We start from the raw sequence: 13,520 nt of genomic DNA, 5'->3' as shown, positions 1-13,520 counted from the left end.
GGGAAGAAAAGGATTTTTGGCCTGCTCTGTATAGTCTTCAGAGCTTGTTATTTCTGGAAAGTGAAATTCCAAACAGGCCAGTCAGAGGCTAATTTTGGAGAGTAACCTACACTCTGGGATTCTTTGTCAAGAGGCTTCTGAAATTCTTTTTTTTTTTTTTTTTAAGATTTATTTATTTATTTCAGAAAGACAGAGAGTGTGCATGAATGGAGGGAGGAGAAGAGGGAGAGAGAAAGAGAGGGAAAGTAGACTCCTTGCTGAGCAGGGAGCCCTATGACTACGTGGGCTCGATCTCAGGACCCTGCGATCGTGACCCTGAGATCAAGACCTGAGCCAAATCCAAGAGTTGGAGGCTTAACCAACTGCACCATCCAGGTGCCCCAAGGCTTCTGAAATTCTTGTGAATGTTCACATATACACCATTTTCCTTATCATTCTCATGTAGAGTTTATGAACTACTTAATGAGCTTTCATTATACCGTAAGTATTTGTAGAATAATATTCTTTCTTTATGTGTGTAAAACACAGACTTCATTTCCCCAAATAAATGTCTGGGTCTTGGGCTGACTCGATAACGAGGGATTATAGTGGAAGCTCTTTGGCAGTGTACAGCATGATCAGGCAAAAAGGTTCATTCTGATTTTTTCTATCAAAGAATAATGCATGCCAAAATGATCTTTAACATGTTGAGTCTCACCATAAACTGTGATTACTATTTAGAATCCAACTTTGTATTTTTAATAAATAGCTATTACCCACTTTAAAAACCAGTTAGCTGAGAGAGGTCTGTCACATTAGGTTAGACTTTGGGCTTAAATAAATAAGAAAAATCTAAAATAAAACCCCAAACCTTTATGTTGGGAAGTGATTATAAATTATAAATAATGTTAATTTTAAACTCTTTTAAATGTAGTTGTTTTCCAACGATAATACGGTAGTAATTGCTAAATTTGAATAACATCGTGGATAACTCTAATCTTGTAAACAAATTCAATGGATGATTCTATTATGGAATTTATAAATTCTCATAATTTACAAAAACAGAATAAGACTTTTCCAAATCTCGACTCTTCCTGAAATACATTTCTCATACTATTTTATTCTGAGGTTTTGAACTATTATCATGCCGAATGACAAATTTCTTTAAGTGTCTATTTGACAGTAACTTTAGGAGCAACGTGAAGAATTCCGAACAAGTATTTTAAGTGTCCTGCTTGATGATCCAGCCTAGTATTCACAGATAGATCCAAAAACATGGGTGTTGAGTGAGTACATGAATGAAATGCTACTCACTAATACCAACACATTGCTCCAGTGAGTTTGCATGAATCTCCCCACAGATTACAATCCAGGTTTTCATTGACAAAATTGATCTAGACTTTGGACTGGAAATCCAATTAAATCGGGCTCTTTTTTTTAAAAAGTATAAAATTAACTCAATTCCTTCCTTTCCAAAAAGAGAACTTTTCCTCTTCTCCCCTATTTCATATACTTTAAAAAATCTGAAAAGGCGATACACTTATGTGGTCCAAGAACCAGAAAGTATAAAAGGTACACAGGGAACAGTCTCCTTCAAACGTGTCTGTCTTCCACCCAGTCATTCCCACAGCTAACTGTTCTCCTTGGGTTCTTACGAATCCTTCCAGAGTTTCTTTACGCAAGTAAAACAAATACAAACATAAATTTTTCTCCTCTTCTTTTAAACCAATATATAGCCTATTATACAAGTTATTACATAAACATAGCCTAGTAAATTAAGTAAAACAACTTTGGCATTTTTCACCACATATATACATCTCCTTTTGTGTTGACAAAGCCCTCCTTCAAGATGGCCAGCTTCACTGTGGTTGTGCAGAAGCATCCTTGCAACTAACTTTTCTCCTGGACCCAACGCCTAAACAGGTTTCCTTCTGCTCTTAAAGTGACTTGGGAATTGGACGGTGTCCTTTGGCGTCTCTGCACCTGGCCCTGATGAGTGATATGTGCTCCTGTCATTTAGTGATTTCTGGGTAACCTCTATCCATTTAGACAGACTTGGTCAGTACATGGGATTGGCCAAAGAGCAGCTGCTGCGTGTTCGTATCATTTGTTAGACCTCAGGGACTTCCATGTCCCGAGGGTGCTTAGTGGAAACTTGGAACTTAACCCTCTTTGGAAGGGGCTCTAAGGGAGCCAGGCCCCAGGCACACACGACCTTGAAAAACATGGCTAAGGACCTAACAGCTACAAGCCAGCATGACAAGGCAGCATGGCTGCAGAAAGCATCGTCACAAACTTATTCCCATGATTTACCTCCTTCTATTCAGGAAGGTCATCCCCAGTTATTTCTTTCATACTTGTACTTGGTGTCAGGCCCAGAAAGCTACAGTTGAGTAACAAAAAGACATCAATGCCAGCAAAGGAATCACCAACAACCTTGGTTTGTGCTTGGGTTGTGGGTCCCCTGCTCATTGAGGGATGCATGCTTATTGAAGACGGGGTACTCTGTACCAGTGTTATGAAGTAAATCAGAGCTTCGTTTAATGATTATTTTTTAAAAGGCAGCATACCCAGGAAGGTACACGAAGCCCATACAGAGGTTTACTCCTAGGGGTGGGTTTACCTGGAGGCCAACAGAGTTCCAGCATCTCTCACCAGCATGGGTCTCCTCAAGCCTCACTGCCTAATTTCTATTATTAACATTCTTTTTTGTAAAGAGTGCCCCCAAATTGTATGAGCTTCGTGCCCCACAAAACCTGGATCTGACCTTGTTTACTGCCATAGCTAATTTTCAGTTACCTGCTAGCTGACTGTCTAAATTTAAGCCTTATCCAGGGGCAAATCTTGCTCTCTGAAGTACAGTTGACTATTTTCTTAGTGGCCCACTGGTTCTTTTGTTTTCATATTTACTTTCCACTTGGCTTGCAAGGCAACAGGATTTTCTGTGAAATGCTCTGATCTATCCCTATGGGGAGAATTTTATAAAGAATGGAGTTGTCTCCTCCAAGCACTAAAGGATGTTTAGGAACTTGAGAAGACTTGTTCCAATAAATGAACAGCTTCCCAATCGTTCCTGAGTCAAATATTGTGTCTATATCTCCATTTTTGTTTAAAACGAGCCCCTGGGATATAGTTCACTGTTAAGAAAAAAAAATATTTCAAAGCCAGATGTGAAAGAGTTGGGGAGCCAATCATGCTACTTCTCAGCTCCATTAGTGAGAATAACTGAAAATTGACAGTATTTCTATTTTCCAATTTAACTAGAATTCAAAGAGTTGACAATTTAGTCATCTCATATTTTTGTGGGGATTTTTAGATTTTTTGCTTGTTTTTAAATCACTCCTTTTCCAGCCAACAAAACGTGACACAGGAGTTTAATCTCTGACAGAATTTGAGCTCTGCCTTCGTGAAAACACATCTCTCTGGCTCAGTAACACCATCAGTGGTACATGGCATGGTTGTATTGTATTTTAGCAGGTATGTATTTAATTTAAAAAAATGCTTAAGAGATTAGTATTTATCTCCCAGAAGTTCCTTTGTATCCTTTTGAAAATCGTCTTTAACTCTAATTTTTAAAAAGCAGGGGGAAAAAAAGAATATTGTGCAATAATATATCTACTTGATTAAGGACTCCAATTATTCATTTATCAGTAGTGCATTTTAATTCATAAGGGAAGAGGAATTTCTTTTTTTCTTTTTTTTTTTTTTAAAGATTTTATTTATTTATTTGATAGAGATAGAGACAGCCAGCGAGCCAGCAGGGGGAGTGGGAGAGGAAGAAGCAGGCTCATAGCAGAGGAGCCTGATGTGGGGCTCGATCCCATAATGCTGGGATCACGCCCTGAGCTGAAGGCAGACGCTTAACCGCTGTGCCACCCAGGCGCCCCGGAAGAGGAATTTCTTAATGACCAAATAATATTTCTTAGAGCTAGAAATTTGTTGTTCTTCACACATTTCAATCAGAAAGTATGGAGTTTTTTTTATGAGGTGGGAAGTAATCAGTTTCTTAAGAGGAAATAGCCCTTTAATGGGCCAAAGTATGCAACTCCATAGTCACAGAGAAAGGTGGGGCCAAGACTGACTGATTCCTAGCTTCATATAGTATACCTTTATACTTTATAGCTTGTAAATTGATTTTTTTTTAAACTTCATCTTCATTGAAATATGTCCCTTGTCAGTGACCTCCGTTAGTCCTAGCCAGGTGTCTAACCAACAGAGATAATGGACAAGAAAGAAGGAATCAGGCCCTCTGCCAGCGGCAATGACATTCCATGTAGCATTTATATTGCAACACAGGGTGCATTTACCACCACTCCTGAGGATAAGGAAACAGCATGCAAAATACCCATTTCAGGGAATTAAACAGAAAACATCTTTGGAGGTTGGCTCCACCATTTTCATACTTCTGCTGTCTGTGGCAGGTATTCATGACATATAACAGGAAAGTTTGGAGTTTAGGGATCATGAAGTCATTGACAATTTTAATACGATATACGATGGAAAGAGAAAATGGGAGCTTATTCTTTATGGAAAGAAAATTCTTAAGACCCCGTACTAAGTAATATCTTTCATCCAGTTCCCTCTTTTATTTGGCTTTAGAGAGCATGTTGAGACCTCAGCTCATTTGAGGAGTAGAGATGAAGACCTCTGGGTTTTAACTTTTTTTTAAAAGAGTATTGCTTCTGGTCACAAAATAATACCTATACTGCATGGGAGCAAATTTTTATTTAAATTTTATGGCCCATAGCAGTTATAGCCATATATTTTCTTTGTACGTAAGTACGTTTACTACATTTTAATACTCTGTGTAAGATAAAGACCCCTTTTATAACAGGATTATGAAGTATCATAATATATCATAATGTACACGAGACTGTTCTTTCTTCTCATTTATAATATATTCATCCTGGTATCCTTTCCTCACTATATAAAAAATCTATACAAACTTATAGGTACTTTCATTGACTCTTGCATATTCACAATGCCGAATATCTTCACTAGAGATAAAATTAGTTTTGTGTAAGAGATTCTATGAGTAATTTTCATATAGATAACATACCATGTGACACGAGGTTCTGGCCAGCCGGATACAGAGCAATGTAATTTTACATTTTCTTTCTCCCAAACAGTGTGGGAACGAGGTTTAATAACAAATTCAGGAGCATGGAGAAGATGATCTTCATTCAACTTTCTATGAAATGCCTCGGTTTCTTCTAACTATAAAAAAAAAATCAAAATATTATGATATCAAAGTAACCTGTGCTACTAAAATAACAAATAAAAACCCAAATTATCATTTTTCCACTTGGAGGCTTATTTTTGTATTTAGGCCAAAGGCCTTCCCTTTTCCCCCTTTTTTAAAAAAGATTTTATTTATTTATTTATTTATTTATTTATTTAAGCAAGGGGAGGGGGAGCAACAGAAGGGGAAGGAGAGGAGCAAGCAGACTCTGTGCTGAGCATGGAACCCCACGTCCAGCTCCACTCAGGGCTCCTCACAGGGCTCAATCCTGGGACCCTGAGATCATGACCTGAGCTGAAATCAAGAGTCAGACACTTGACCAGCTGTGCCACCCAGGCACCCGTCTTTTCCCCTTTTAAAAAGATACATTTAATTTTTAACATTCTATGCTCAGCAACATATTTTACTTTCCCCTAAGGTGGATTTCTTAAGGTTCGGTAGAACCATAATTTCTGTAGAACCTAAAATTTCATGGAGTTTAAAACTACTAGGTCTGTCTTTCTTTGACCCATATACATTTTGATGTTGTTTTCTTTAGTTTTGTTCCCCATAAGGCTATGTATTTCTTCATTCAAAACAAATAAATCTATATGTACACACACACATAATGTTACATGCATCTTTGCATTTGTAAATTACATTAAATTGGCTTTTCTTACTGTTTTTGTCAGCGACAGGCGTTCGGCCTTCTCTCGAATTGCTACTTTCCTTGACTTCTTCTCAAAAGCTTCCTCCTGGTGAAGAGTGGATGTAGACTGTTTGGATGCTGAGGACTGTTTGGATACAGCAGATTGCTTGGATACAGCAGATTGCTTGGATACAGCAGACTGTTTGGATACAGCGGACTGTTTGGATACAGCAGACTGCTTGGATACAGCGGACTGTTTGGATACAGCGGACTGTTTGGATGCTGTGATTCCCTCTTCACTAGCAAGAAGATTCCTCTGGGCTATGTAAGCAGCAGCTTCTTTAATTCTTTCTTCTTCCGTATCTGTAATTCCACTGACATGCACTTGGCTAAAATATAATAAGAGCAAAACATGGATACTGTGGATGGCTGTGATAGGATTGCCTAATTTTTACTAAGTTCAAAGTATCAGAACTTAGACATTGTGTACCGTGCCTAAAGAAAACCTGACAAAGAAAAACCTGGTAAATCAGGAGCTAACTCTTCACATAGAGAAGTGATCATTACCTTAACCCATAATGGTAACAACAATAATACCTACTATGGCCACGGTGTTGCCAAGTGCTTCTTTACATACATTATCTCATTTTATGCCTGCAATAACCCTATGAGGTAAACTCTATCATTTCTATTTTAGACATATGGTAACAAGGCTCAGAGAAATTAGATAACTTGCTTAAGGTCACTTCATTGGTTTCTTTAGGGTATTTAAGCAGGATTTAATCTATAATAAAAGATTAAGTTTGACTTTCCTTCCAGAAAGGATGATATTGTAAAATGAGATATCGTTTGTGTGCCTGTGATCCCAATATGGGACTATGTGCTTGATCTGGATTCTATAACTCAGCTGATATAATGCACTGCCCAGAGCGGTTGCACATATAAATAAATTCTAAATTTACATGAGATCCTTATGCCTACTGAGGTTTTTAAAGGTTATTTGTGCATGTATGTGTGTGTGTGTGCGTGTGTGTAAACATATTTAACAACAATCTTCATTTGTGCTGATAAGAAAAAAAATGCCCAAAATTGCATTTGAAGTGGTGACGTTTATAAAAGTGACTTATTTTTGTTCGTAATTAATGATGATGGCAAGTGAGTGGTAACATCTAAAAGTGCTGTGCCTAATGTAGTAGTTTATGATAGAAATTGTGCTATTATTTATTAATGTTGTTAAAAACGTAGATTATTTTTAACCTCCTTCAACTCCTTTGTGGTCAAGCCCAACAATGAGGAAGTATAATGATTATATTGAAGATATTCTTGAAATTGAGTCTCCTTAGACCTCTGAAGGTTGAAATTTCCCTTTGATTTTCCAGTAAGAATAATTACTTCCAAAATTAAGTAAATATTGACATTATGTTTATAAATTTCTGGTACCAGAATCTGTGTAGTTTGCTGAAAAATAGGGCTCAATATTTGCCCAAGTTTGAAATTTCTCATGGAATTTTACTAAAACATCTGGTAGACAAGATTAGTCCACTTTGTTTCTCATTAAACTTAGTGAGTAAAGTTTAATTTCTTTTTCCTTATCTCTATCTCTCCAAATATTAATAAGGTAGTCTTTACCAAGAAAGTGAGTAATATATCTGCTATAATTTTTAGAAAAAGGAAGATGGGAGATTTTCAGTTTAGTGTCCTGAAATAATTATCTCTAATTTCTTTTTAATGAGATAGGAAGTGAATGAATTAATAAGTGAATACAAGACAAATCGTCATGAGAATCTGCTTGGAATTCCATATAGAGGTAAATATATAATAGATTTGAAACGATCTTTGAAATATGATTCGATATATATAATAATAGATTTTATTCAATGCTAGTCTTCCCCTGAGTTGAGACAATTCTTAAATAAGAGAACTTTAAGCTCACATTACCTCTAAGGTGACATAGCTCTAGAGGGCAGAATGAAGTCCTGGTCTTAACTTTTTCATGGCAAATAAGATAAACCTCAGGAAGACTGTAATTATTTGACATGAGACCTGAAATACACTTAAAAAATATTTTGACCCAGGATAGCAGGAATATTTTTCTTTAAGTAAATATAAGTGTATGTCGGTGATAACATTGCTATAATCTGGGTACAAAAGCAAGAATATGATGCTACCATGTTGACAAAACTATACCGCTATAAATTTAAGATGAATTTCACACCTCCCCAATACTCTATCTCAACTCAAAAACTTGTTGGTGACACAAAATTAACTTAATTTATCTGAGTACAAGAAGTGAAATTTTCAAGTGCCATCCAGAAGAAACAGTTTCCCAGAAACATACTATAATCACAGGGTGCAGTGGAGGTTGCATTGGCCAATCCTCAGCCGACTGAGCTCTTCCACTGCCAGTCATGTAACTTTCAGCAAGTCACTGAACCTTAACTTCCTTGTCCATAAATTGGTATACTAATACAGCTCTAGGGCTGTATTGAGAACTTAGCAAGATAGTTTATATAAAGCATCTAATTAGATTCTCAAAAAACAATCGGTACTCAACAAAGGTTCATTTACCCCCCCATCTCCTTCTTAGATTGTTAATACTGTCAACACCATTATGAAGTGTTACTTTCAACACAGTAGTAGAATATAGGAGATGGATCCATATTAAAAAAGGAGAAAAGGAGAACTAGAAATAAAACCAAGAAGATAAATTTTTCTTTGCATTTTCTTTTATTACAGTTTGTTTTGTAAATGATCATTTCTTGAGACTGCCCTTGAGGAGACAAAATGGTTTCGTTTAGAAGAAAGAAGTCACTGAAAGTGAGAAGCCTCATTTCATGTGGTAGACAGATGGAAAGGTATGCCATGTAAGTTAATGCTAAGTTAATGTGCTTTTTATCATGGTCTTTTTTTTTAATGATTTTTTATTATATTATGTTAGTCACCATACAGTACATCCCCAGATTCCGATGTAAATCGCCAGTCATTAACCAATTCCGTAACCACGAAACCAGCCCTACAGGAGATATTAAGGGGGTTTCTATAAAGGTAAAAAGGCCCCAAGAATGATACAGAGCAGAAAGTCACAACCGATACAAACAAAGACTTTACTGGCAACATGGCATCATTAAAATCATATCTCTCATTATGCAGTCTCAACGTCAACAGCTTGAATGCTCCCATAAAATGCCACAGGGTTGCAGATTGTATAAAAAGACATGACCCATCCATTTGCTGTCTACAAGAGACTCATTTTGAACCCAAAGATGCATTCAGACTTAGAGTAAGGGAATGGAGTACCATCTTCCACGCAAATGGACCTCAAAAGAAAGCTGGAGTAGCAATTTTCATATCAGATAGATCGGATTTTAAACTAGAGGCTATAGAGAGAGACACAGAGGGCACTATATTATTCTTAAAGGAAGTATTCAACAAGTGGATAATGTGCTTTTTAAATATTTTTTAAAAAACAGAGTGGGAACAAAGCAGAAAATAAAATATTTTAACTCCTCCAGCCTAGCCATCTCCTATGAAGAATGTCATTGTATATTAAACTAGCTGTGAAGAGGCTAAGCCTGGGTAAGCATACAATATGTGCATATTTCAATGGAAAGTTCACTTAAAAAATCAGAGATATCAAAGATATCAAAGAAAAAGCTAAAAACAGCATATCATTTATCCCCTTACCTTCCTAACTGGAATCAGAGCAATTATGACATTAGCTTCTGAAACAATTTCAAAAGGAACTATCAGAGAAGAATGGGAAGAAAAATACAGGGAAACAGAAGTAGGTCACCAACAATGACAACCATGTCATTGCCTACTGAATTTCCTGATGGCATTTGCCCTGACAGGATGCCCTCATTTTGAGTATCACCTTAGCTCTGTGGGTAGTTCTCCGTTCAAAGGAAAATAAACAGGGAAGCCTCTGAAGGTTCCCATTAAATCTTAATTTGGTGTCTCAAACAGGTTTCAAGATTCCTCTAGATATTATAATCATTCCAAAAAGGCTTATATTTAAAAAAAAAAGAAAAAGAACACACACACGTTTACCTTATAAATACAAAAATTTGGCATTAACACAACTTGTAATTTCATGATTATTTTGTTTGAAGTTTGCCTCAAGATAACCAGTAATCTTTTTTACATTAAACAAATCTAGGCAAATAGGCAGGCATTCAAATTATGATGCCATTCTTTTAATTAGTCTATGCTATCTAAGATTTTTATCCTCCTAATGAATAATAATTGAAACCACACTAGTAATCACAATGGTTTCCCCCTGCTTAAATATAACATCTGATTTTTAGTTATCCAGTATTTTATGGTTTTGAACTTTTCTTTCTACTCTAGTGACTATATATAGTGTCCAATCACTAGCATCCAATGCTCTCCTTCTAATTTCAGTCAGTTACATAACTAGAACTAAGTTCCTGATCATTCTCTTTTGTCACGTAGCCATCCTAGGTGATGGCAGATCTTCACAATGAACATATCTCCCTCAGTGCAGAGTTCCAAGGTTCCTCACACCTTTCTCAATCAGTACATACTTAAGCACTCAGTAAATGTCAGCTGCAATTATTATATCATTGCCTGATAACATTTACTCTTCACTTTCTAATATGTAAAGTCAGGAAGAGAATGCATACTTACCGTCCTGAGAAAATGGGCACTACATAGTCACTCGGTAGATTTTCCTTCTCCTCCCCGGAGACAAGGCTCTTCTTGGCTCTCTTTGCTTGGGGGCTCAACTTGGATGAATAATCTTCTAACATCAGACTGGAATCTGTAAGTCTGAAACCAAACCCCTAATATTAGGTAATAACCAAAAACTGCATTGAAAATATTAAAAAGGGCTTCTACCGGGAAGTTTTAACTTGGGGGAGATTTCACAGAATCCTAGGTTTCTAATGTTATATTATCTTTTATCTTTAGAGCTAAAGTGGAATGAGAAAGACCTCATATAATGCACTCTATATAGACACAAGAAAAAAATAGGTCTATGGTAATTTCATACCTTTGTCCACGCCCCTCCGAAAGTTTCAAGGAAAAACAGCAGTGTTTTTGTAATAGTTCCAAATATCCTTTGCTGTTAAGTTAATGTTCAAAATTTAGGAAATCTATAAAAACGTTTTATCCAAATCTTTTCAGAGGATTGATAAAGTATAAAATGTTCTGGATAGGGGGCCCTTCTCCCTTCCCCACCAAATCATTTTGATGCAGGACTCCTAGGTTCAACTCTGAGGCTTTTATGTAGTGTAGACAGGCTCCGCTCTTAGACGAAACACTGAGTTCATCCAACAAGAGTTAATATATTTTGTGTGAACACATAGTGTTGAATAATTCAGAGAGTTACAGGGGCGTGATAAAGAACCCCTTGGTCAGTTCTGTTGTACAAAAAAATCCACCCATGCACATTTGTGCAAATGTGCATTTGGAGGTAGACAGTGTTCTAAATAAACAACAACAAAAAAATAAATTAGCATGGCAGAAAACATGAGAGCAGAGATTGAACCTAGAGAAAAGGATTGATAAAACCAAAAGTACAATCAATCTTAATCTGTGTAGTTCTTGAATGAAATGAAATGCATTTTCATTCAAATATATACAAGTGAGCATAAATTTCAGGAGCTCTTGGACTCTCTCAAATTAATCCATGGACTCATGTTAAAAGCCCCTGGTCTACATTGTAATGAAAGATGTTCACAATAGGGAACTCTACCAGAACTCTGTACTATTCTTGTTATTTGAAATGATTCCAAAATAAAACAGTATCAAGAAGTCCCCTTGTCTAGAGAAAATTTGGGAAGAAAGTGAAGCATGTATGTGATGTGGCATGGGAAAAGCAAGCTGCCCAGCTGTAACAGAGAAAACTTCCAAACCATCAAACCTGACCATTTCTCAATCTTGAAGAAGCATTAGGAAAAGCAAAGAGATGACCTAAATCAAAAGCAGAAGACAGGCCAAACATAAACATAGTGCAAAAGGAACACATAATAATGCGAGTAAATCTATCCTCTGCTAAACAAGTAGCACCGAACTGTAGGGCTTCTAGAAAGCACAGGGGTGTGCAGTGGCTCTGGGCCTGGGGGTATAGGGTGGGCTACTGCCTTTGATCCCCAGAAGAGAGTGGTCAACTTCTTCCTCTCCCACTAACTAGCTCCTTCCTTAGGGTGAATGTCTAGGTCCTAGTCTATGATCAGCATTAAAACTAAAGGTTAGAACCTTGAATTCAAGCTTGAGGATTGGTTACCAGTTGGAAGGCTGACTGAAATTTGTTCCTGGCTGCCTGTTCCAGGCAGCAGCAAAATGACTGCAGTCTATAACCCCAGCAGATTGCAAAGTACAAGCTGTGCTAATACAGGTCTAAGGTTAAAGTGGTATTTTCCTTCCCCTCTTTAAGTCACTACCATGCAAAATAAAATTAATTTTGGAGTTTAAGAGTTTCCTTTTTTCTATTTATAGAATATTCACATTTTTTTTTTCATTTTGCTCTCACTTTTCTGTTTTTGCTCTTTTTTCTTTACTTTCATTCTAGGATCTATAGTCATTCTCATGAGCTCATATTTTCAACATTTATTTACATTGAAACAGCTACGATTTGTTATTCTTTCTGTTGTGTTGTTGTTCCTTTTTTTCTGTCATTTTCCCTTTAAGATGAATCTTTAAAATGATGCACTATTACACAGAATGTGCCAGAAGGTGATTATTCCATCCTCACAGGTAAATCACAGCGGCTGGTTTTTAATATTGAGCTTTATGGCAAACTGATTCATGGCATTATCATCAGTTTCCATTTCATATGTTACTTGGAACAAAAAACTTCACAAAAACCATTATGATGTTTTATATTACACAGTATTATTTAGAAAATCCAAAGTATTTAGAAAAAAAATCTTTGTTATGTTCTTTACAGTTTCTTCAAGCTTTTGAATACTAATAAAAAAAAATGCAGGGCACCTGGGTGGTGCAGTCAGTTAAGCGGCCAACTCTTGGTTTAGGCTCAGATCCTGATCTCATGGTTGTGAGATCAGGCCTGTGTTGAGCTCTGAGCTCTGTGCGTGCTCAGCACAGAGTAGGCTTGGGATTCTCTCCCTCTCCCTCTGCCTCTCCCACTTGTGCTCTTTCTCTCTCTCTCTCTCTCAAATAAATAAATAAACCTTAAAAAAAAAGCATATAAGGAATTAGAGGTTAAAATACCATACCAACAGACTACTGAGCAATAACTCACTTATTGAAGATAGCAAACAAAACTAAATCAGAGAAACATAAATTTTAAGAAACTATATAATAATCAGTGTAACTAATTATTTGAAGAAAAAGCCATCAATAGTCTATTTTGTTATGATCCATGAACACTGAAATCTAACATCATACTCTACCGAATTCTAAAGTTGAATATTGTTTTTAGAGGAGAATGTTTTAAGAAGAATATGTAAAATTTAAACTTTTTTTGAATTTATATCAAAGGGTGAAATAAGAAGCAAAATACATCAGTCAGAGAAAGACACCATGTGATTTCATGCACATGTGGAATTTAAGAAACAAAACAAATAAACCTAGGGGAAGGGAAGAAAAAATAAAATAAGATAAAAACAGAGAGGGAGACAAATCATAAAAAACTCTTAACTCTAGGAAACAAACTGAGTGTTGCTGGAGGGAAGGTGGGTAGGG

General features: G+C 36.5%; 1 protein-coding gene across 3 annotated transcripts in view; it reads right to left on the bottom strand.

Moving 5' to 3' along the window:
* The window catches only part of MYOM1 (myomesin 1), a 162,688-nt gene that overhangs the window by 102,376 nt on the left and 46,792 nt on the right, over positions 1–13,520 (bottom strand). For all 3 annotated transcript variants that reach the window (XM_034642225.1, XM_034642227.1, XM_034642226.1), the window contains exons 7-9: positions 10,500–10,640; positions 5,881–6,238; positions 5,039–5,196 (exon numbers count right to left, since the gene is read on the bottom strand). In XM_034642225.1, coding sequence (XP_034498116.1) covers positions 5,039–5,196; positions 5,881–6,238; positions 10,500–10,640 — 657 coding nt within the window. The remainder of the gene's footprint in view (positions 1–5,038; positions 5,197–5,880; positions 6,239–10,499; positions 10,641–13,520) is intronic.

This window comes from Ailuropoda melanoleuca, chromosome 14 (assembly GCF_002007445.2).
Source record: "Ailuropoda melanoleuca isolate Jingjing chromosome 14, ASM200744v2, whole genome shotgun sequence".
NCBI lineage: Eukaryota > Metazoa > Chordata > Mammalia > Carnivora > Ursidae > Ailuropoda > Ailuropoda melanoleuca.
Note: the sequence above shows the minus strand (reverse complement) of the source record. Positions and strands in the feature narration are given on the sequence as shown.